Genomic DNA, 26,250 nt, shown 5'->3' on the forward strand with positions numbered 1-26,250 from the left:
TCATGCCCTGCCCCCTCCTCTGCAGTGAGTAGACTGGGAGTCGGTAAGAAACTGAGAGGAGACACAGTGGGGACACCTGACTCAAAGTGGCCATAGGAATCTTCCCTGTGATATGATGTTATGCTCGCCATTATAAACTGGGGATTTTGTCTTCCAAAACAACCACTGCTCCGAGGCTGGATGGGCATCGATCTGCTTTTAGGAGGTGGTGAATGACTGCTGATGCATTATTTAGATTTCCCCCCCTTTCTTTCACTTACTTAACTGTTCTTATCTTGACCTATGAGTGATTTTGCTTTTACTCCTCCTGTTCTCTGCCTTATCCTGCTGAAAGGCTGTGTGGGTGCTCAGCTGCTGGCCGTAGCCAACCCATAACAGCTGTCCACATCTATGGTTCTTTTTATGTGGATGGCTCAGGCAGTGCTGATGAGTACCTACCTACCTGGGACATGCTTTGGCTTTTAAAGTGTTTGCAGAGCTCAGCATTTTGTGGTATCTTAGAATCATAGAATGGTAGGGGTTGGAATCATAGAATGGTTGGGGTTGGAAGGGACCTTTAGAGATCATCTAGTCCAAAACTCTTGCAGAAGCATCTTGATGCCATGTATCACGTAGCTTCTGGAGAAGTATAGTTAGCAGGATTGCATGGATGATCAAATGTACCCTGTTTGTCAGTGGTCCAGATTGTACCAGAGTCTACTGTTAATACCCTCATTACAATCTGTAATGAGAAATGATAGGCCAAATCACTTGCACCTGGATGGGTAATGATGATTTATTGGTTTGGTGAGCAGGTTAGATTTCAACTATGGTTCCCATTCAGATGAATTTCAGAAAACTTCTATCTGTGGCTGGTAAAGCAGTAAGGATTATCTGCCACAATTTCTTCAGTCTCCTCTTCATTAGCACTTTCAAGTGTTCTTCACAGTGCATCTGCTGCAAATATACAGAGAGGATCATAAATGAGTAGAGAGTTTTGGTGAGGATTGATTATAGCAATCAATAATTCCTAATAAAATATCAATGAATTTATTGTGATCCAAGGTACTTCCAAAAGAGGGTGGTTTAACATTTATATTTGCTGGTTACATCAAAGTCTAAAGCAGAGTTGCAAAAGGATCCATATGCTGAGGTAGTTGCCAGATCTTTTATTTTCCTTTGTCTAGGAACTTGTTTCCTCTATATGGAAAGTTCTACATATGGTAGAGTTCATGATCTTGTAATTTTGCTGTATCTGATGTTGGACAACGCACCAGTCAAAGTGATGATTGCTTTGCACAGATTGAGTTGACCAAACTTGGAAAGGACATAAAGGTCTCGCTGATCTCATAAAAAGCCTCCTCCTAAAGTGGTGTCAATAACTACTGTTGCAGCATAAAGCTCATGAAAAAGTTGTAGACATCAGAAGTTCCAGGTACTGCTTTGCCTTAAAAACTAGTGTAAATAGACAACATTTTCTGCCACTGATTTGAGTTGGTTCTGCTCATATTTTGAAAATGGCTTCATTCTTATCCTTACTTTAATAATCGCCATCAACAATCACTGAGGCCCAGAAAGCAAAATGTTGTCTGTCTGAAGCTTACATTTGCTGTGTGTCAGATGATGTACAGCTTCCTGAAGAATTTGCAATATTTTTCACACATAATTGTTATTAGTCTTGACAACAGAATTATGAATCAGAATATTGTAAAAATGACAAACCATGGCTTCCAGGCTTTCCAACAACTGTCTTTCCCTCCTCTGAATGATCGCAGTTGATGAGGAAAATTCAAGCAGCATGCAACTGAATCTCTCAGACAGAATGGTTATCAACAGAACTATCTGCCAAACCCCAAAATTTGTCATTGAGCTTGCTGGGAATTTTGCCATTTCACAGACAGTGCAGATGGATCTTATTTGGGATAACACAAGTACCTCATATTTTTCTCGGGCTCCAAGTCATCAGCGCAGATAGCATGTGCCATTCAGAAGGTTCACTGCTTCAATCAACAACTCCCTTGTGGAACATCACTTGGAGATGCTTGTGGACAGCCTCCCCTGAGAGCAGCAGAATTACAGGGTGCTAAAAATATGAAAGATGGCCCAGAATGTCAATGTGTGACCAGGCCTCCTCCCTCACTCCCACTGCAGGTCAGCAGGGATGATGTAAGGTCTCTGAATACACACATAGTATCTTTTATTACAGTTGCTTGTTCACAATCCTGATGATCTGGAGAGGTATCTTCTCATGTACAGAAAGTTTCTTGCCAGTAGAACAGAGTTTAAATTGAAAACTAAAATAGATTTATGCAACATCTCAGCTACGACTTCTGTTTCTCTGTCAATCTTGAAGCACAGATTGAAGTGTCTCAGTGTTCAAGGACCAATTACTTGGCTCAAGTCTATTTGCCAGATCTAGTCAAAGAAAGGTTTTATGGAGAATGGGACGACTTTAAATGGAGAAAAGCCAACTCCAGTCTATGCTGACACTTAAAGCATTGTTCATTCTGAGAGCTGAAACATGTGAGTTCAAGTTTTCACAGACGGAGAAGGGAACTTAGCCTAATTCTCACAAGTCTTGGAGCAGTGCTCTCACGCCCAACAGTGACAAGAAAGAACAAGCATAATCCCCTCCTCCTGAGGTGCTGCTTGCTGAACAAAACCAGTTGCCTCTCTTTTTGAAGGATCAGACCCAAGAGGTGTGCAGTAGGTGTGCTCGGGGAAGGTGTAACGAGACCCAAGGGAAACAAATGGGAGACCACAGAGCCTGAGCAGCAACATATGGCTGGAGAAAGAATGAGGTCACTCAGCCTCAACCAGATCTGACAACTCAGGGGCATGGGGAGGCACAGAAGTAGTGGGGTTTCCCCTAGTTAGAGTGTGGGAACTCTAGAGTAACCAGCAGATTTTAAACCAAGGGAGCATACACCAGCTGGGGGGGCAGGGGGAGAAGCAGGCCTCCACCTTACATCACCCCACTCCTTGGTGATGGAAGAAATAATAGTAAAATACATAGCAGATAGATAATTTTTTTAAACAAAGTTGTATTTCATGTTTGTAAATGCTTTACTGAAAATCACAAGGAAGTGATGTTGTTTCACCACAAACACTGTCAGCAGGAGGGGAATGAGCATTTGCAACTGAGAAACACAAAAAGCAGTTTTTAAGGAGGGCTTTGTGGTGCTTCACAGCTCACCAGTAGGCCCAGCACCACAGGCTGTCTAGCTGTAGTTCAAAGGATTGATCCTTGGATGGCTCATCTGAGCAGAAGTGACCTGCCTAAGGTTTTACATCAAATGTCAATGTCCTCTGGTGGGTTTGGGACCTGGTAACTTAGGTTGTAGGGAGATGAACTTGAAAGTCAAGGGCCTGTGTTCAAGACCTTGGTGTCAAACATCAAAAGCTATGATCAGGTACCTACAGTTGCTTGTGAACTTTCATTCAGTAAATGAAGAAAATTTCTTGCTGTAAAATGCAAGCAAAGAGAACTTTGAAGTTAGTCCTCCCTTCTGCTCCTACGAACAATCCTTTTCACTGAACTTTTGAGACAGACAGTAAAAAATCTTAAAACAACAGAGTATGTTTAAGAACCAAGCACTCGGATGACGTGATATCCTAGAGAGAGAGAGAGATTTTGGCAGCGTGCTGTGTAACAGTGAGCGGTTTGCTAGGGCGGAAATACAGCAAAAGCCTAATCACATCTACCCTAAGACTGGGTATCATTCTCCATGGGGACAAGGAAATTATATCCCCAGCAGATAGAAAGCAATTTGCTGTAATCTGAAAATAACAGTGTGAGAAGAGGGTCAGCTGGGTAAAATCAGTTCACAGGGAGAAAAAACGCAAAGACACATAGAAAAAGAAACAATCAGAGTCTGATTAGACAGGGGAAGGAAGGAAAATTGGTACAACATGGCATAACTTGCAGATACCTGCTTGAATAATCATCAGATGGCATATTATCTTCAGTTTTCACATTAACAGGACTACCTTGCTTTCACTGTAGAACAATCATGATATACTATAATCATCAGCAAAGGGTTGCACTGTCACAGATTGATAAATCACTATTAAATGAATAAACTAAACCCTCCAGCACTAAGGAGGATGCAATTAAAGACTGCATACCAGAGAGCACACCTCACTAGCTGTCTCAAATCTATGCCAGCATTTGAAGGAAGCATGAAGCACCATTTAAATTCCTACAGCAATTAATCAGTACATTTCATTTCCCCTTGGAGGAAACAGAGCTGTCCTTAATTCTCCATTTCCATATTCACAGAGAATGAATATGGAGATCCATATTAAAAAAGAGAATCCAGGATGTGTTAGTGGAAGTTAAATCTCTTGAAATCAAACTAGCTGCTCTCTGCATACCCAATGGTAGAGACAACAAAACATTGTTAAAAAAACCCCATATAGTTTCTGATAGATTTCTTTTTGTCTAAATAATAATAAAGAAATCTTTGTGCTACACTCAAAGTAGCAATTGTCTAATTTATGTTACTAGCAAACAAAATAATAAGGCTATTAAAATCTACTAAGTATTTTATCTCAAAGTTTAGTTCTGTTACTAAATTTGCTCTGGGCGATTGTAACAGTCTAATAATACCAACCACAATAAAAAAACATATAACAATAATGATGATGACAAGAAATACAACAAAAAGAGAAATACAACCCAAGAAAAGACAAGTGCTGCCCAAAGCAGCCTGAGCAGTGACCTGCCCCTCCCCATCAACTCCCCACAGTCCATGTACTGGGCATGAAGCTCTATGGTATGGAATAGCCCTGGGACTAGTTGGGGTCAGCTGTGCTGGCCATGCTCCCTCCCAGCTCCTGGTGCACCCCCAGCCTGCTTGCTGGCAGGGCAGGGTGAGTAGCAGAAAAGGTCCTGATGATGTGCAAGCGCTGCTCAGCATTAACCAAACACCCCTGTGTTATCTACACTGTTCTCAACACAGATCCAAAACAGAGTCCTGTACCAGCTGCTAGGAAAAAAATTAACTCTATTCCAGGTGAAACCAGGACAAAGTGAAATGGCACTTTTCCCAATACATACAGAAGTCTGAACATTTTGATGAATAAAAGGTTGTTAAACAGTGATACAATCCTACACTGAATATGGGACAGCTTCCAGTTCATCTTGGAGTATTGCTTTTCCTGTAAAACTCATTAACATTAAGCAAGGTCCAAACATTGCTGATACTTGCCATTCAGCAGAAAACATTAGTACGAGAAAGAGAAAACAGAAATGAGATAAGAGAAAAAAGAATCGTTTTTTGTGCTAAAGGCTGTCAGAGATGTTTTGGCTCTTCTCAGTTTCTTCAGAAATGGTTTACTCTTCTGCAGCACAGGACTGTTTTAATGGTGCCACTCACAACAGACCTTCCCTGCAGCTGTGTTTCTGGAAGGGTGGCAGTGTCCCTGCCCTGCTCTCTCATGTCCTGCAGTGCTTTGTACATCAGCATCTGGCACTGTGGCAGCCTCACTGCTGACAAGGGATTGTTACAAACACTGAAAAGCAGTAAATAAGCAGCCATTAAGATGTTTAAGCATCTCCTATGTAAATACTACTTAAGGTGGATCTCTGCTCATGGCCAGGGATCATACTTCAGAACTCCACTGCAGAGGAAAAAACAGGAAAAGAAATAAATCACTTAAGCAGAAACCTTCCATTGGGACCATGAACAAAACTGATTCAGCAGTCTTCAAAATAATGACATGTACCATATTTATGCTCTTTGAATAACTCATCTGGAAAAATGAGGCTAATTTCAGTCATTCAGAGATTCCTTTTTCACTATTGGTGGCCACCTGCACAAGTCACTGTCTCTCAATGGGCTGCATCTTCATCTAGATCTTAGTGTGTGACTCATTTCTGTTTGATGCATTTATTTTGCATCTTGTTATCTCCTGAAAACACACACTTAATGGAGACTATGTGTAACAGTTTAGATGTGCCGTGTTTGTTTTAAAAATGCAGCCCAAGCTACAAACGGTACGTTCCTGAAGATGAAAAAAACAAAAAGGAGACTGGAGGAACGGCAAATGCTGTCACTTGGAAACCCCAAGCTTTGCACTATGAGATGGGACTGTGCAGAATATCAGCTAGGAAGCAATTTGAGGATACTACCTATCTTTCTGTGACTAAGCTGGTGTAAGACTGGCTGAGAGAATGAGTCATGTTATTTCATGGCATGCTTGACAAAACACATCTGCGTTGTGTGACTATGGATCAAAAACATCTTGTGTTCTGCTATAGCATCATACTCTGAACTGCACTCGGGTCCCAAGGGTGTTCAGAGCAGAGTATGTGACTAGCAAAGCATGTGCTGCCAGGGCCCTCTATACAAGTGGGAGGTAAGAGATGTTACTTGACAAACACCTGGTTGTGTGGCCAGAGCCCCTCAAAACCCCACAGTGGCTCTTGAGTATTGACCTAGAGAAATCATAACAGGTTCCCGATTACAACACGTGTGGAGCTTCTCTCTGAAAACTGAGGCCTCTTTATGGGATCCTGAATCACAGACACTTTTAAAATACTAGCCACACTCAGACAGCAGACCCTAGGGGACCAATATTACAGAGCCTGTTTTGAAACTGCCTCATCATTTAATTCCTGTGCAGTTCCAATTCTCAGATGCATTTCCACTTTGAATTAAATATATCACAAATTCAAGTAGCCATTGATTGACTTTTCTTTTCTCATTAGCACTCCTCTTGGTCCTCCTATTTCCCCCCTAGTACCATTTCAGCTTTTACCTCCTTTAAAACTAGTCACATGGAGACATCTGAACACCAAGAGCAGCCCTCCATGCTCGGATTGGTGGTAAAGATGCAAAAATAATTTATACTTACAAGATGAAAATGCATACTCATTTATGGTTTTATCTTATCCAGGAGACACTGAAGTCCTGACACTTGACCAACCAAAGACTTGAAGTATCAATCAGTCACAGGACCTTTTACAAGCTGATTTTTAAAATGGAGAGGATTATCAGTTGTGATTTATGGACTGGTGATAAGTAAGGAATCTGTGCAATTCTTTAACTGCTTAAGCTGATGATAAGAGGAGTTTAGAACCACTGCCACTTCTGCTGCACAGCACGGTTTCCATAGTATCACTTGCAGAGTGATTCCAGAAGGGCTTATTGTACAAACTATTTATCTTTGTGGACTCAGAAAGAAAAATAAAACCCAACAGCAAGTCCTGGGATCCAATGTAAATACAGTATGTCATCCCTTCAGGCACATTTTCATCAGGCCATCTTTTTTTTACTTGGCTGCTTCATCAAATCCTTTGTGTAGGAGTCACAGCACTACGTAAACACTGAACTCTCATCTTAACTACTGGAAAATGGCAGTCCCAACATGCCTTATGCAGCAATTTTCTTGGAAGGAACAGTTTCTCAGGGCACAGTTGGAACCGCACTTGAAACACTTTTGTCTCTCCCAACATCAGCCTTTATGAACATGCCAAAATAAGTACAATCTTGTTCAATCATTGTACAATCTTGTTCAATGATCATGCGTGCCTCCTATCCCAGCAGGAGGAATTACTTTGTAGAACCCATTCTCACAACAATTATTAAGGGTGAATTAAGATGGCTATGTGCTGGGATGACCAATTTCCCTCTTGGGTTAATGCCCTCACCAAACACTTGAAAAACCATAGAAATAAAATTTTGTTACTCCTTGGCAAACCCCACATGTTAGTAATAACCTCTAAGAGCAAAGCAAATGCAGAGTCAGACTCCGTGCTGCAGAGTCCTACAATATTAGCAGGACTTCTTTCTTCTGGGAAACACTGGCTCCTGGATTCCTGCACGGGGCTAAACTTCCAGGGCACTGCCTGTTGGGCCCAGCGGGTAGGCCAGTGCCATGTGTGCGGGTACATTGCGCAGCCCAGCACATGGGAGGTGACAGCATGCACTCGCTGCTGATGTACACCACTAGCAACAGATCCCCTCGGCTACACTTCAGAAAAACTGATGAAACTGCCTGTAGTACACACACTGTCACAAACATGCAACGTTACACTTCTGCCATCTTTTGGAGCTGACAAGTTTCAGAAGATTTTGAGAAACCCGGTAAGCCCCCAGCAAATTCCCATTTAAGGGACGGTGTTCACAATGTGCAGCTGTAACTGCAGGTATCGAATGCTCCTGCTGCAGAGCTGCAAAGAGTTCTGTCCTGAGACTCAATGGGAATGGAAGAAAGAAATTTTGCTATCTAACACTAGAGGGGAAATACACTGCTAGGAAATATTTCTAAGAAAGAGTTCTCAATTTTTACCTTGAAATACATGTTTTTATTCCACAGTATTTAATTAGCTTTATGGCCATTTCCTTGGAAATGAAATGTCAGTCAAGTAAACAGTTCACATTTTCAAAACAAGCACTTACCAGAACATATCTTAATGATTCTGCTAAACCTGGCAATTTTGCTATCATACTTCTCTTCGGTCTATGTAATAAATTATTCATCTTTCATTCTTCTCTTAAATCACAACTGTTGTACTCATGTTGGATCTCAATACATTCACGTGCTCAAAGATACTCTCCTCAAAAAAAAAATTATCAGGTCACACACCAACATGAAAACTGTAAAAACTGTAATAAAATTGTTGTCATCCTCACAGAGCACCATCCTGCTGTGTCAATAGCCTCTCTGAAAACTGTTAAGGATGGAGGGCCAAACGTAGCTCTTGATCAAGCTAGTGCAATTCTGCTGACTTGAAAAGGAACACATCTGACCTGTGAGATTTCTTTTGTAGAAAAGCTTCCTCTGAAGGCTAATGGAAATCAAGGTTTCAATCTATTCCAGATTTTCAAAAGAGACAATTTATCCCTTATCGCTGGGCAAAAATGAATTTTCCAAGGTATTAATGAATTTCTGTCTCATCCACACTTTGAAGTTTTGATACCATTGTATAAGCTTTTTTCTCCTTTGAATCTTTTCTTGTAAGTTCATTTTTTTCTCTTTCTCTAGAATAGCAGGAAGCTCTTTCCAGTTTTTAATAAAGATAAACGGAGCCCCCATGGTTTTTAATAATTGTAATGGAGCACTGTGGTACATTGATGAATTTCCGCAATCACCCGGCGTCATTACATCCTCTATAATGGGCAGAGATCCATATGAACAAGCTTCATAAATTCTATAGCATTCTGTATTTATTCCCACTGGGCACAACGTCAAATCACTCTGCAGCAAGGCATCTTGATAGTTTTTGAAACTTTCATTTGTTTCTTGAGGCTGCCACCTAGGAAGGTAAAGGAGTTGAAAATGAACGTTTTTCCCACGGGAATGAAACGTGATGAAAAAAAGAGATATGCTTTCATTTCAATTATTGATAAAACTCAAGATACTGTCAAGGTAAGAATTTTATGCTGCACACACAATCAATAGGCTTTTACTTTTAGTCTTAGCTGTCCTTAAAGAGTCTTTCAACAATTTATTGAAAATGTCACTGTTAAAACCAGACTGTAACACTTGTTAGATATGGTCCTTTTAAAAAAATTATGAATACTTAGAAATGTAAAGAGGTAAATGGAAATGCCACTTGACATCTTCTGTGTGACTTAAGCGACGCATACGTCAATTGCCTTCACAGCACAGTTTAGAAATAGATAAACATGAAGACACTCGATGGACTTTCTAATGAATTCTGGCCTCAAATACTTCAAATCAGTATAGGTTTGCTCATAAAAAGTTAGGATGTAAGGGAATCTGTTAACCTGAATCTACCTGTCTCAAGTGCCTCAGAATGTCTGTGAGAAGAGTTTATGTCACAGATAGAAACCACCTCCTGAGATTCACCATCAGGAGCTGAGGTGTTCCTACATACCGCTGTGCCTGCTCTATCAAACATTCTACAGGTGTTGCTTGGCAAAATTCAGAAATACAAAGAGAATCCTGTTTATGTTAGTCAAAAGATCTGTTCTACTTACTTGAAACAAAAGAAAGCAATGCTGTACAGACTAAATCCACTTTCTTATATGGGGGGATACCAAAATACAGCTGTCTTTTCCTGAGACATTAGTACACACAAGGTCCAAGACAAGTATTTATTCTCCCACCATAATCAAATATATATATATATATATATATTAAAAAAATGATGGTCTTCATATGTAGCATACATAGGAGATGTATTTAAAAACATGCTTTAAGTAAAATACAACAACAGAAAGGCTATTACATTACAAAGACCTATACAGAGAGTCTCAGCAGTGTTCTCTGTTTTAATTTTGACGGGTTACCTTTATTTTTAAAACTCAAGAAAAGGGCTGGTAACAATGAAACAGGCAAAAAGGTCTGAGTATTTTTATGAAAGAAATCAAAGTCTTACTGTTCTCTGGCTGCAATCCAACACAGTTTGTCAAGCCCATCCTGCTTCAGAACTTCCATTAAGGTTTCCCTAGAAGAGTTCTTATAAATTGTTCCTAAGAAATTACAGAGATATGATCTTGGACTGCGCAGCATTGACCAGCTGGGTTCTACAACTGGAAAATTCCTGTAGCTGTAAAAAACAATATATATGTTAGACAACTGTATCTTTTATGTCAAAGAATAAAACATTTTGCACCATTTCAAAATTACCACACAAGATTCTATGACTAAATCCACTTATTTGTTGCCAATCCACATCTGTAAATAGATCCACAAGAAAACCAGTGCAACTCCTGCCCTAAAAGTTGGTCTTTATTCTCTTTGCCCCCACTACTCTCTTCAGAGACTTCCTGAAACACTTTTGCCTTCTTTCAACATCAGAGATATTCTGTGAGCATGTTGCAAAATATCCTTGAGAAATTGGATTTTTTTCCCCTCTACTCTGCCCTGGTAAGACCGCATCTGGAATAGTGTCCAGTTCTGGGCCCCTCAGTTCAAGAAGGACAGGGAGCTGCTGGACAGAGTTCAGCACAGGGCCACCAAGATGACGAATGGAGTGGAGCATCTCCCTTATGATGAAAGGCTAAGGGAGCTGGGGCTCTTCAGCTTGGAGAAGAGGAGCCTGAGGCGTAATCTTATTAATGTTTACAAATACATAAAAGTCAGGTGTTAGGAGGATGGAGCCAGGCTGTTCTCAGCGATGTCCAATGATAGGACGAGAGGCAATGAGTACAAGCTGGAACATAAGAGGTTCCAAAGAAATATAAGGAAAAAGTTCTTCACTGTGAGGGTGAGAGAGCACTGGATCAAGCTTCCCAGATGGGTTATTGAGTCTCCTTCTCTGGAGACATTCAAAACTCACTTGGACAAGTTCCTGTGTGATCTACTCTAGGTGGTCCTGGTCTGGCAGGAGGGTTGGACTGGATGATCTTTTGAGGTCCATTTCAATCCTTAAGATTCTGTGATTCTGTGAAAAGTAGCTGTTCTTGATTCAACCACTAGTTTTGACTTGAAATGGCCAGGTTAACAGGAACTACAGATCTTACATCTCAGCTACCTTAATCTCTGGACATGCTTAACAACTGAAAATACTACTGGTAACCTCCTGAAGGGAAAATTTCACTTCTGTCTTCGTGGGTTTCACTAATTCAATCTTTTGGCTAGTAAATACCTTGCTGTACAAGCTATTTAACCTGCCTTTTTGGATCCAACAAAACCAATGCAAGGTCCATTGACCCAATGTAAACTGTACATCATCCTTTTACACAGGTTCTCACCATATCAGACACTTTTCTTATTTTGACTGATTCCTCAAATCTTACATCACTTCTTTTGGTTAGTATGACAGCCAGTAAAACACTGCTTCAGCTCAAAGGATGGCACTAACTTTTGTACTACACAAAGTTAGTATTTTTTCTGCAACAGATGAATGTTAAAAAAGCTTCTGCTCCTTTGCCTTTCCAAATTTAGACAGAAGATCTATTATTTTTTTTTTCGATGGATCACTACTTCTTTGTTTCTTTTATTGTAAGAAAATATATACCCTGATCCCAATTATTTACTGGTTTCAAAGCAGTCTCTATTTCACAGTGATTTCTTCATTGCTATGAATGGTTCTGAAAACATTCTCAATTTCTTCACCTTTCTAATTTTGACAGAACAGACATTTCCTCTTTCCTCTCCTGCATGGAACACAAAAAGTTCCACTTAAATATAAGAAAAAACCGTTTCACTGTGAGGGTGATGGAGCAGTGGAACAGGCTGCCCAGAGGGGTTGTGGAGTCTCCTTCCTGGAGAGACCCATCTGGACACGTTCCTATGCGACCTGATTTAGGTGAACCTGCTTCTGAAGGGGGGTTGGACTAGATGATCTCTAAAGGTCCCTTCCAACCCCTACCATTCTATGATTCTATGACTAATGTTAATTAACTTACTTTGAGAAAAACATTTTTCCTCATGACAAATATTTTTGCAGGATTCCACATCTTGTTTTTCCCCCTTCACTTAGAATATCTGGCACATTTGTCAACCTTTAACCACAATTTTTACAACCAATGGTGTGCAAGAGCTGCAAGCCCCATTCTGATCCTTGATCTTTCTCCACTCAGCTTTGCACTCCAGTTTGCTGCTGTAACTGTTGCTTCCTTTTAACTGTCACTTTAATCTTTGCATCTGAAAAATCAACTTATTTTTGCTTAGGAACTTCCAATGCCATCAATTCTCTGACATAATTGAGAATCAAAATTTACTGTATTGCAACGATACCATGAGTACGTTTAAACTACATGTAAAAACTCCATACAGTTTGCCAACCATCTTAATACAGAATATTGAATTAAAATTCAACAAAAGATATGAAAATAATTATTTTCATTCTTGTATTGCCATGACAACTACCTAAACCACTATTAACTCTGATAATAAGGAGTAAAAATCCATCTAACCAAAACAAGCTTTTATCTATTCCATATAAACAATTTGAAGAGTAAGCATAACAGATTTGTTTCTGTGAGTAAGCTGTTAAGCCAGGTTATGTTGGTGTGATACTGGAACACACCAATTCCAAATGGGAGGCATACAATTTCCTTTTAAAGGCCATAACAGGGTTTAAAAAACCCTACCACTAGTACCATCTTTTTCCTTTCCTAAACAACTGCAGCTGGAACTTAATTACACAAGTATCTTTTAAATCCTCATGTCATGGGTACATATTACATCAGCAGTTATGATAAATCTCAAGATTCATCAGAAGATAACAAGAACAAACAGAAAACTCCATCACACACAGGTTCATTTTATAAAGCTCCCTAACTCCTAGCATCCTCCTACCGTTTTCATTTTCATTGCTAAATACAAATTCCAGAGATTCCAACGCTTCACTTAGAACATCATTAATATGATCATGTCCTACAATTACTAGAATTGTTTTGGTATCAGCAGTAACATTCAGACTTATTCTCTACAACTCATGCATAACAATTATGTTTCAATTATAATTTGTGTCTACAGCACTTACGTAGCTACTCCCAAAGGCCACTGGAATATATCTTCTCCATTTACCAACACACAGTCATATGTCACAAAGAGCAGATTTACAAATCCTCCGTTTCTTTTCAGGTATGGTTGAATCCAGTCATTGTTGCAGCGCTCATTCCCAAGCAGCACAACTGCTACATGCTGTATTTTGTGAGTCTGAACTAACGTTCCTGCGTAATGCAACCACTGAGTGGCGTAAGCGATCTTTGCTTTTTCCCTCCCGTTCACAACTAGCACCACGTTTTCAGCTTCAACTGAGAAGTACCCAGGAACTACAGACGGACCAGTGATGAAACTGTGAAAACCAAAATACAAACAGTAAACACCCTTACGACAAACTATCGACCTTAATCCTCTAAACATCCTTACTGCACAGTCTGGACTCCAGAGAGGATTTTATTTTTCTTCAACAAAGTAAATGCAATATACTGCAAAGTAACTGTGCAAGTGTAACCTCAACTGTTTCTGTTGTTATTATCTACAGGTCAAACCCGAGGCTCTGACAAACAACCAGAAAATTGCATTTCTAGGTCTTGCACAATGTATTCAACAGAGGAATTTCAATCATGTCAGAATATCATGAAATCAGGATTCATTTATACAAGTACCTGACAACAGCCATTTATGAACTGCAAATGAAATAAATCAGTGTTTGCCAGCTCCTGCTCTTCAGTTAACTGATGTGTTAACAGACTGTTGACTGAACCCAAAGGGTTAGTGATTATACAGCTTGGGAAGGAGCAGAGGGGAAAAAACTAGCAATTTGTTTTTTCAAGGGTCAGCGAAGCATTTTGTTTTCCAGGTGTGCTGCATTACTACAGTTTTTTTCAGCTACCAGCAAAATCTTAATTTAAAATAAGCATGAGTTTTAACTAATTTAGAATGACCATGAGTTTTAACTCATGAACTGCTGAGATTGATGGCTAGTTTCAGTTCAAGCGAGCTTAGTGAAGAAAAGAAAGTTCACAGCAAAACTTGTAAAAAGTTCTCCAATGATGTTATGTGTGTGTTACCTTAGGCAAGCATATTCTAAACCTGAGTTAATGACATGCTGCTGCCTTGGTGGGAGTGGCATATTCTGGAGACAAGGCTCATGAGATCCATGATTTGGAATCAAGACTTCTAATTAAATGCAAATCAAGTCAAAACGTAAAGCCAAATTTTAACACAAAACAAGGAAAGAATCACTGCGGTTCATAAGAGAGAACACCTGGAGCATCAGAATGCCTAAAACAGTGAATAGGATATGTAGTTGATTCAGGGATCGTCTTGTAAAAGGAGACCTAGAGGAAAAAAGTTTCTATCGATGGACACAGTGTTGTGAGGCTACCAACTTTACAGGATAACACGATGTACAGGTAGGAAAGCAATGGCTTGTGTGTAGCAAAATGTGAAGTTTAACAGCATAAAAATCCAGTGCGGGTAAAAGAAACACTATGGAAATCCCACTTTTGTAATAAACCCACAGTGCTAAGGTTGCACTATTAACTCCCGGTCAGAACACAATTAGCCTTGGGAAACTTAAGGGAGATTACAGAAGATGCAAAATCAAGGCAGTAAGAGATTTCCACAACTCATGGGAAGACTCAGGAATGGTATGGGGAGGTTACACTTTTTGGACTCAATAAATGACGTACTTCCTATAAAGTCTTTGTTTTTTCCTTACTAGACTTAGAACATATATGAAAAGATGCTATTACAGACTAGGTCTTCCAGATCCAATTCCAAAGGTGTAAGACAGCCATTCTATATTAGCAATACGATTAAGTTTTACACTGCAGCAGGTGAGAAAAACACAAATGCATTCAGTGTAGAGATACTCCATATGTAATAATCACTTAAAAATGCAGCTCCTTCTCCACACGTTTTTAAATAAGTGTCACTGCACTTCATGTAGAAGTTGGTACTTCTAATATTCTTTAGGCAATTTCTTTGGTATAAACATGAAGCCATTAAAATCTGTACTAAATATGTGCATTCTCCATCATAAATATACAAAACGTGCTTATTCATGCATCTATGTTCAAGTAATATTCTGGCTTTTTTTTGTCTTTGTATTTGATATTCTTTAAAAACACTAATGATATCTATACTTTAACAATCATTAGATTTATCACAAAAAACTGCACAGCAGCACTTATTCTCCAAACATGTCACATCAGATAGCTCCCTCTACACTCATCTAGTAATCAAATGCAGATAATTTACCTCAGCCAGGCAACAGTCACCAATTATAGCAAATCTTACTATCGGTGAGCAGACAAAATCATGTACTAATTGCTCCTCTCAAAAAACCCCACAACAGCATTTCCAATTTGAGTTGTAAGTAGGACTTTAGCTATTTCACTTCAGAATGCTAATTATTAAAATAGTAAGTTATATTTACATATTTTCTATACTTTGCAAGACAAGTGCCTACGAGTCTGTTAAATTTTAACGCCTGTTATGTTGGTACTGACCTTAAACCTTCTATTTTTATAGGATCTAGTATCCAAGTTGAAGTCAAAATAAAGACTCTGTTATCCCTGGTTCCTCTAAACCAAAGAAAGATACTGAAATGTTAGTATAGAAGTTTGTCTTTGGGAGATGCATACCCCGAGGAACAATGTGAAGTTATTATTCATCTGCAACAGGCACACCAGAGAGAAAATAACCATAATCAGTCAACTGACAGATGCATTAAGGGAAGCCAACTATTTTCGTATTATAAACATGAAAAGCAAGGGCTTGAGAAAATTCATGTCCATACCAAGAAGACAATCTATCCGTCAGAGTGTCATTGATTTCTACAGCTTCTGAGGTTTTAATTCTGGAAACAAAAAAGTTCCCTCCCACTCAGGTAACACTACAGGCGTTGGTTCCTATTCCAAGAAAGTACTGTATCCTTTATCTCAATTTGTGAATGTAAAGACTTACTCTCTGTCAAGGAGACTACCAAGATGCCATAGCATCATTCATAGTTGATTTCCTAATCTTGTAGGACCAGGTTATATTTGCAGACAAGGAATATGGCTATTTTTTTTTCCAAAAGAGCTTATTATTTCATCTATTTCCTTAGATTAAAGACAGAATCTTTAATAATTGCTATGTTTAAATCAAGCCTACAAGTCTTTCTAGAAAAGACTTTTAATTGCACATGTGATGTAGGCATTACTGAAAAGATTCTATGATGTGTACCATGTCCAGAGTCAGATACATTCATAAACAACTCAAAGTGATAAAAAAAAAGTGATCACTTACTCCTTTTCAGCTCACAATCACATATTTATTTATTGTCTGCAAATTTTAGCTAAACCTCTTACTGTACAAGGAAAAAAGTATCTTTCTCAAGCAACACATTTTTTTCAGAAGTTAAATTCACTTGATTGCATCATTTATGATTTTAAATAAAACTTTTTTAATAGATGGGTCCTGGTGCAAGTGGCTAAATGTTGTAGGACAGCCACTGCTGGAGACTGGAAAACTGGCCAAATACATGAAAAATCCTTCAGCTTTCACTGTATCTTTACAGAAAGCTTTAAAATGGTGCTAAATAGGAACTTAGAGAAAAGTTCCGTACCCTCCATTAAATAACATAAAACATTTGGCAATAGTCAAAAATGTATAATCACAGGTTGAAATCCATTTTTAAAGCAAGCAATGTTTCAAGTGGAATCTTTCTTTACATGTAACATTTTTCTCTGCAAATCAAGCAGTTAACCAGATTCCAGGTCTCGCAGACCATTTTTGTTAGAAACATATCATAGTTTTGATACAATCCTATTTATGAACGAAGGAGTGAAGTCACTTTCCCCTAATACAACAGAAATTGAACATGCTTCTTTCAGTTGACTGTGAGCCTCAAACCTCAGTTCTTAGCCTTTTCTCAAGGTTGTATTTCTGACCTGAGGTCTCCTGGCTGTCCTCTCTATCAGCATTGCTAAGTCTTTCCACATTTCTCTCCAAGATATAAATCTTCATCAAACAGCTGTTGAGATGGGTCCCTAGTTTCCAGTTGTTTAACAGTGACATGTTTCAGCTACAACTTGCTGGTTTTACCAAGTACGTCTTTCCATGACTAAGTGTAACTGCTCCTTGTAATCATTTACAATGAGAAGTTGTGTGCGTATTCCATAGTTATAAAAACATGGCAAAATTAAAGTTTATTATTAACATAATGACATTATTATGATATTAAGATAACTGCAACTTTGAGATAGACAAAACACTGCACCTGTGTTCATGTTCTTCATGTTCAGTCATGCTCTTTTGCTTTCCAATGCATTGTTTGTTAAAGTCAACACAACTGACATCAACACCCTGCAGACAGTACCTGAAATACGTTTTCCCTGCTTTTTGGCTTCCTTCTCTCCACTGTGCAGTCACATCAGGTGGCTCAAGCTGCCCTCCAAAAATATGCTGCCAAAGGTAAAGACCTACATAAATGAAGACATGATGGAGAATTTGAATGCATGAATCTTGCCTACACTACACTCTTAGCAAATAGAAATATTTCTGGGAAACGAAAAAGCATAACAACAGAAGAACTTGGGAAAGAAATGCCAGAGCTTCTTATATAACATAGACATTATTTCCCAAATTCGGTATTACTTCAAATTAGTTAAGATATTTTGCACACTATGACATTTTAAAAAGATTCTTTGGCTGTCCAAATACCATTAGAAGATATTCCACACTATCACTTCCCTAAGCCTGCCTTTCCACAGATACCACTTAAAAAGAAGCAAATATTGATCAGCATTTTAAGGACAAACATCAGCTTTCTCTTAAGCCTCCATGAAACACATCACATTTTTGTGTTGGAATGCATCACCACATATGTGTTCTACAACACTACCAGGAAGTTCAACTGAAGCTGGAAGTTTTACATTTTCAAAAACGCTAAAACGGGAAGACTGGTGTATCTTCAGCAGTAGCTACTGAGCTTCTCAGCTTCGGTTTATGTAGAGAAGAAACTCAATGTCTTCTACAACAGAAGAATTTCCAAGTTTATCAATAGCAGTAGTACTGCAATACAGAAAATACCTTATTTCTCACTGTGTTGTCCTTAATTTCAAAAACTGTAAAAGTGGCAAAATAAAAAATTTCAATTGAGCCAAATAAGACTCCTGTCCTTGTGTTGTATTGTAAGCTACAACGAATTAAAAAAGTAACTGTTTCTCTGGCACTTGAGCCATCTGCTTTGCAGGTGTGAAAAACAGTCTTGAAAACAACTGATACAAATAAACCAAAATCTATACTATTCTTATATTAACATAAATCTGAGCAACAGCTCCCACTACTTTAACGCTTTTCATGTATAGATATCCATATTATTTACTCATATACATAAATTTTAATCATCAAGGGAAAAAAAAGGCAGAGAAAAGTTCTGTATCTCAAAGATTAAGCGATTAACAGACACTGATTACAGCTGCTTACCAATTGCTGCTTTACCCCAAATCTGTACTCTAAGACTGGGTTGTTCTAGCTGAGATCTTGCATTTTTTATCATCTTAAGATTAGCTTCGTATCTTTGCTGAGAGGCAACCAATTCATTTTTCTCGTCCCCTTCCCATGGATTCCACTCTTCATTTCCCAAGGCAGCATGATCTAAGAAACCCAAAAGCGTGATTTACATGAACAGATTTACACAAAACTGACGAGCTGTCTCGAGTTCACAATTTCGCGCAGCACCTGACAGCCCTCCCACCGCCCGGGGCCAGGCCCGCGGCCGCAGGAGACACTGGGAAAAGGCCGCCGCCACCGCAGGCCCGGCGCTGGCGAGTGAGGAGGCCTCGGTCTCCCTCAGGGGCGGCCTCCGGGCCCCGCCCGCCGTTCTCGGCGCGGCACGGACTTTCCAGGCCGGGGACAAGAAGGAGGAGAGGCACCGCCGCTCCCCACGCTGAGGCCTCAGGCGCAGGCCGGCGTTGACAAACCGCGTCGGCCCCGCATCAGCCCGGCCGATACCGGCAGCTGCATCGCCAGTCGCGGCCGGGCCGGCCCGCCCGCGGCAGGGCAGCTCGGAGCGGCCCCGCCGCCGCTCTCACCTCGCGGGCCTCGGCGGTCCCGGTGCTGCGGCCGGGGAGCGGCCGGGCGGCGGGGCCGCAGGAAGACGGTGTAGGCCGCGTAGATGGAGAAGAGACCATACGCGACGATCAATGCGGAGCACAGCCGCTTGCGAGCTCCTCGCATCCCGCCCGGCGCGGGCGGAGGCCCCGGCGGGGGGCGCCGTGAGGCGGCAGCGAGAGCCGCGCCCGCCGGGACGGGAGGGGCGTCCTCCCGCGGCCCCGGGCTTCTTCCGCTGCTAGAGAGGTTTAGAGCCCCCCGCAGCATGACCTCCCTGCGTCCCAGCGGCCCCCGCCGCGCATTGCCGGTGCAGCCTCAGGCGCACATGAAGACGTTTGGCCCGCGGCGGCTAGGCGCCTGGAGCCCAGAGCAGACCGTTCCCGGTCTCGTACTACTCAGCTGGTGCTGGCGCACGGGGTTTCGGCGGTGCCGGGGCCCTCTTGGCTGCGGCTGCTGCCCGATGCCTGGCAAAGTAGGCGGCCGTGTTTGCTCCGGAGGGCTTCCGCGGCTGTCCAGAGCACAAAACCGGTACGCAGCGAAGATCAGTTCAGGAGCGCCAGACAACATCAGGCCGCTGAACATACAGAAACACACGTCGCTGTTAGTACCTAGTTGATGCGGTCCCCTTGCGGGCCTAAGCTCCTGGTGGTTTGGTGCCTCAGGGGCACAGAATGTAGAGGGGTCCTGAGCAGCAGCCACTTTCTGAAGGGAGCAGGGTGATGAGATTGTGTAACGGGATTGTAAATGGGTAGGTGAACAGCACTGTCAAGCCATGGGAATTTTATATATGGGAAAGCTGTGGACTGACCATACTGAGTCATGTCACACAGTAAGAGAAAGGTGAAGCTCTTCTTAGGCTATCCATGAGTCCTTTTTAAGGCAAGATGTCACAAATTCTGTCAAGCCTCTGCTAATTGTAGCCTAAAGCACAGTGACCACCTATCTGAAACAGAGTCTAGAACAGCACAGATTATTGCACAGCACACAGCCCTGCAGTCTGCTCTGAATCTGAGTGGGTCTTTTTCCCAATAAACTTTTTTACCCTTACGAATACTAAACTTTGTTCTAACCCTGACCTATTTATCTAATGGACCTTGGCTTGGGGAAAAAACAAAAAGTAACCAATTGCCTTGGCAGGCCTTCTGAAATAAATTTACAGCCATCCCAGTCCCAAATCCTAAATCTAATTTAGTGACTTACACACATTCACTGAACTAGAAATCTAGCCTGATGACCCACAGTGTGAGCAACGCATCCTTTATTTTTACATCCCTTTCTGATTGTCTGCATTAGCTTGCCTCATTGCTTTCTTCCAACCCAGCTCATAATCCTAACTATAACTCATTTCATAGAACCATAGAATTGTAGAATGGTTGTTATTGGAAGAGTTGGAAAAGACCTTTAAAGATCATGTAGTTCCAACTGCCCTGCCATTAGCAGGAACACTTTCCATTAGACCAGGTTACTCAGAGTGTGATCCAGCCTGGCCTGAAACACTTGGAGGGATGGAGCAGCCACAGCTTCTCTGGGCAACCTGTTCCAGCATCTCACTACCCTCATTGTAAAAAATTTCTTCCTCTTGTCCAATATCTTTCACTTTAAAACTATTTTCCCTTGTCCTGTCACTACAGGACGTTAAAAAAATTTTCTCCATCTTTTTTATAAGCCCTCTTTATATGTTGAAATCCCACCTGTTTAAAACCTGCTTATAATGCAGCTAACTCTGGTCAGTATTAGCAGTAATCTGTTGCAGAATTGCAGGGCAATGCGCTTGTGCCTGTCAGGTATCATGGCCACTTTGCCTTGGTTGTAGTGATTTTTAATTTTATGGACAAAGTGCACCAGGTAAATGCTTTCAAGATGAATACTGAGCTGCTCTCTTGCCTTTCTAGCTTAGTGCATCTGTGTGAATGGACAGTGAAGTGGTACAGTCACAAACCTTGGGAAGATCAGAGACATGATGTCTATAATGGTTGATATTAAACTATTTTCAGCTTTACCTGCAGTTTGTTTTCTAGACTGTATCAGTAACTGGACCCATGTGCTGAGATGCAAAAATTAATAGAAAATATTTGTACAAAGGCTTTAAACAAAGTATGATAATAAGGGTATGATAAACACAGAGCCAAGAGGAAAGAAAAGGGTAATAGAAATGAATTAAGAAAGGCAAAGAACAAAGTGAAATGTTAAATCATTTGTGCACACAGGTTAAATATTTTGTGTGCACAGCTTTGCTGCTCTGAATGATGGTTAGAAAGTTCTCTCTTCTCCCCACATAGATGCAGTTAATTTGTTGTAAAAATGACAGAAGAGGCTTGAAAAGAAAAAGTGAAGGAGGATTAATCAGAGTTTGGATTATAGAGCATTTCATAAATAGAGTGTCTTGAAAACCTACATTTCAATAGGTGTATTTCAATAAAAAAATGCAGAAAGCAAATATGATTTGGAAGAGTAGTGATCATTGCTCAGAGGATTTTTCATAACAGTGATGATACAGTTGTATTATTTACAGCAGAAGAGAAAGGCACACCAACCAAAGTGAGGTAAACAGGCAATATCAATCAAAAACTGTAGTAGATGGTGGGATTTGATCATCTGGAAAGAAATTCAAATGCAGAAGTGAAAACGTGAGAAGGAAGAGTGTGTACATCTCAAGCATAACATCTTAATCTTACATTTCCTACCTGTATTAATTCATTATACATTTTGCAAGTTGCATTGGCTCATTTCATGGGTAAAAACAGAATGAAAAAAGCTATACATAATAGAGCATATATATTCCTTTTATAAAAGAAGATTTGGTTTCTTTTCAAAATATCCAGCCAGTTCAAAACAGACTCAAGTAAATGGTTTTCCTATACTATAAACTCAAATCATTTAGAAACTAATGGGATTTAAGAGTATATTTAATGTTAAAAATGTACAAAGCAGGGGTAAAGGGATGAACTTACCTGAAGGTCCACATGGATTAAGATCTTAGAGTAGACGCTTAGTTGAGGAGCTATAGAAGCAAAACTTACAGGAAAGTAGAACGGGAAAGAACAACCGTAACCATGGAGTTCCCTGAAATCGTGGGAAACTGTGCAGCAGATACCAAGTGTCTGAAATTACTATACTTCATGCACAGTGTGAGGGCCTACAAAGGCCTAGCAAGTACTACTTCCTAGTACTCTGTAACGAACTTCCAATATGTAGTAGAAGACGGAAAGCCAAGTGTTACATCTCAAGAAGGGATGAGAGATCAAAAGCACGAATGATGTCTTAGACCTCTTTGAAAGCAAGATAATAATATCTCCTAGGTTGTATTAAGAAGCAGATGTGCCCTAGATTGTAGAAGAGAATGAAAAGTTAAGCAGCAGCAGCAGCTGAGACTTGAAAAGTCTTGAACCCAGATCAGGTAAATCAGGAGGCTTAGATTCTTTATTAGCTTTGAGATAGCTTGCTGTTTGACCTTGTGGCAAATTATCTTGTCTCATGATGCTCCCAACTGGCTTCTTGTAAAACGTTCATACTGAACTTTTGAGAGTCTTATGGATCCTAGTTGATATAAAATAGGTAAAGTTTTCTTTGACTGACAGGTGCTCAATAAAGACAGGAAGATTTGTAAGGAAAAAAAAAAAAGAGAATCTACTTAATAATAAGGGCTTTGATCAGTAAACAAATAAACAAGTTGTTTATGTTATAAAGCATCATAAATTGGGAGAGACGGGGAAAGATGTATCATCAAGTTGAATAACTGTTAAGAAATAGGAAAAAGAACAAAAAAGAGCACAGAAATATCAAGTACATTTAACAAATTCCTATTCTGTTCAAGAGTTCATTACAACAAATGAAGATTTTCACGGGGTTTCAAAATTAAGATTATGAGTGTGTCTGGAAGTCTAAGTCAAAATACATTCTACTATACACCAGTAATTTGAGTAAGCAGCCATAAAAGTAAGCTTTGTCTCTCCGTGAGAAGTTATTTTTTCTGTACACATTATGATAAAAACAACACTTCCCGGTACTTGCATTTACTGCTCAGGAATGCCTACAATAAATTATTCTTCGGTTACAACCTTCCAACCAAACCTGTTGTTAAATTCTGTGATATTACTTGTCTTTTCTTAGTCTCTGCTTATTGACTGTTGGGTTGGAATTGGCTGACAAATGTCACTAGGAAGTTCTAAAACACTGTATGGATTAACATGTAACATACCTGAGCAAGCACAGCTACCAATGAAAAAAATCCCATCTAACTGGAACGTGGAACAAAGACAATTGTTGCTAGAATCCCTGCAGAAAGGTTCTGAAGTGTAATTACTGCTCTATTAGGCCTGTTTTCATTAATTAAGAAGTTTGCAGGGTTTTCTGCTACCACCTGTAGAATGTAGTAGGCAGCTGCTGTTGCAATTTTCCTTCTACAAGAGCCTGAGTCTCCTGTTAGACTGCACCGTACAAGACTGAATGAAAAGGGAGAAGATTGCAGGGGGCAATTAAGAATATGAAGCCAGAGAGAGGCCTCTGTGCTGGTGGCTTATTGCTGTGGATGTTCCTGGGCTTTGGCACAGGTTCTCCTGTGGACAGGTCTCTTGTGACAAGAGGCATAATGGCTCCTGGTGCGCATTACTGCTTGATTAATATAAATCCTTTATTCTGCTAGCTGTGGTTCCTATGAATACATACTGAAATCATCCTTCAGCCAGCATCAGGCTCAGGGTAGCTTCGCTTTTACCTGACACTAATTACAGTGGCTGACTTTCACCTCAGTGCGGTGATTGCAGGGAGGTGATGGCAAGGAAGTGCTGATAATGATGAAAAACTAAGGGCAGTTATCTTTTTTTTTCTGGCACAGCTGGATTAATAAGAAAGTGTCCTCCTGTGGTCACGTAGTTTCTTGATTTAAATGAGAACAGCCTCTTTCTGAGAAACTAATGCACTGTAGAAGCATCCAAAGAAAGGTGGTGGGTTTTTTTCAGCCTAATGAAATGCCAAAACCTGCAAATGCAAAATAATGCAAAAATGCTGTATTTAGTTCTATGCTTCTCTTAAATACCATACTGATCTGAAGACAGACTCTGCTCCCATGTTACATGTGTTACATTTGGAGTATCTCCAGGCTGTTCTTAGTAATAGACAACTTATCCTATCCTATTCCATTCCATTCTATCAGAGCATACAGATATTCAAAACACTGTGTCTCTCCCTGTAACACAAAGAAGGATGGACTCAGCTGCTGTTTTCAGAACTCTTTCATGTCTTAAACATTTTCTAATATCCATTTCAGGACTAGGTTAGACCTTTTCAGCAACCCAGATGGATTTGATGATGGCCAGGCCTACCTTCACTTGTGCTCCCCCTTGTTCCCATTATTTTTTTATTATCATACACTTTTAAAATTCTTTTTTTTTCCCTATTATTATCTCCATTATTTTGTTTAGTTGGTATATAATAAAAGAAGGCAGCAAAGTTAGTTCCCTGCTCCTTTAAGATTTCTTTGGATGTTCCCACCAGGTAAAAACTTTATGGCTTATTTCCTACTGCAATAGCTAACTACATGCTCTTGAAAATAATTGTTTTCACATTCTTTTCTAAATATAAGTACAATTCTAAGACAGAAAAATGTGTTAAATGTATTTATAAACAAAACACCATCACATTGGCTTTTTGCATAAATCTTCAAGGTTTTTCAGTAGTATAAATGATTGTTTTGTGGATAGATGGGATTATAATCTCTGCATTCTTGCTTTGAGTGGCATAAAGACACATATTTGTATATCACATTCAATTCCAAGGGAAAGAATTCATAGGAGGAGCTGTAGCAGGCTTTATACTAGCAGGAATGATGGCTGTATATTAAAATAAACTGTATTAGCATACCACATTGTGATATGAGTCACTGAGTTTCTGTATCACACGCTTCACTTGGGAAGGGAAGGATCATTTAAAGTCTACAGTATTAATTGAGGTGGTTTCAGTGCCATTTAAAAATCAATTGAAACTGCAATTTCTTTAGAAATTAATTTCCAGAAAATGAGTAATGCAATCTCTTATGAGAGAATTATAGAGCCATAGTTTGTGGTTCCTTCTGGCACAGGAACAGTTGTGCTCTGGCAGTTGATCAGTCTATCTCCTGTGATATTCATGTATGGGTCTCATTTACATGGCAGTTACACAGGTGATAAGAGAGAAACATAGAGGACTTGGCAAAGAGTCAGCATGTGACCTGTTTGAACAATTGAGATGAGCTGCAATTTATTCACTGACTGTATCTGGGGACTTTGTTAGAGGCAGGGCAGGTGTGTGTGAAAGTTGTTCTGGCCTGAAGGCTTATTGGCTGGGTATCATGGATTTGCAGTAGGCTTCATCCAACATACACTTGAAAATTTCACTTCGCTCTAAGTGGAGAGATTATGTCATGAAATAGGTTAATTTATGAAATTGCATCCATATCCAGCTTGAAACTTGGTCAAAGTTTCTGTATTTTTGGCACCAAATATTTCTTTGGCTGGTGATTTCAATATTGAACAATGTAGCCTATCCTTTAGCTCAAGTTCTTTTTAAAAATGGCTTTTTAGAATTATTTAAAACAATGAATTACTCAAAACTGGAGGAAGGCTAGAATAGTAAGCAGTGGAGTTTGGACTCTTTCAGGAGAGTAGAACTCTTATTTGTGTATTGCTAGACAGAATCACCTGGGAAGCTGCTGTAATGTGGAAAGATGCCTCACTATGTCAAGCTGGTTTTTAAGGAAAACATACTAAGCACTCAGAAGCAAGCTATCCTCTTGTGCAGCAAGACTGTAGAATTCAG

At 40.0% G+C, this 26,250-nt stretch overlaps 1 protein-coding gene across 1 annotated transcript; it reads right to left on the minus strand.

The window, feature by feature from the left end:
* Positions 1 to 8,303: 8,303 nt before the first annotated feature.
* Positions 8,304 to 19,622, minus strand: RXYLT1 (ribitol xylosyltransferase 1). Its single transcript, XM_062016993.1, has 6 exons — positions 19,440 to 19,622; positions 18,832 to 19,002; positions 17,723 to 17,825; positions 13,391 to 13,705; positions 10,334 to 10,504; positions 8,304 to 9,244 (listed from the first exon to the last, which is right to left on the minus strand). Exons 1-6 carry the CDS (start codon positions 19,582 to 19,584, stop codon positions 8,827 to 8,829), a joined length of 1,323 nt encoding a protein of 440 aa, XP_061872977.1. The 5' UTR covers positions 19,585 to 19,622; the 3' UTR covers positions 8,304 to 8,826.
* Between the last annotated feature and the right edge of the window lie 6,628 nt (positions 19,623 to 26,250).

Source organism: Colius striatus, chromosome 1 (genome assembly GCF_028858725.1).
Source record: "Colius striatus isolate bColStr4 chromosome 1, bColStr4.1.hap1, whole genome shotgun sequence".
Lineage (NCBI taxonomy): Eukaryota > Metazoa > Chordata > Aves > Coliiformes > Coliidae > Colius > Colius striatus.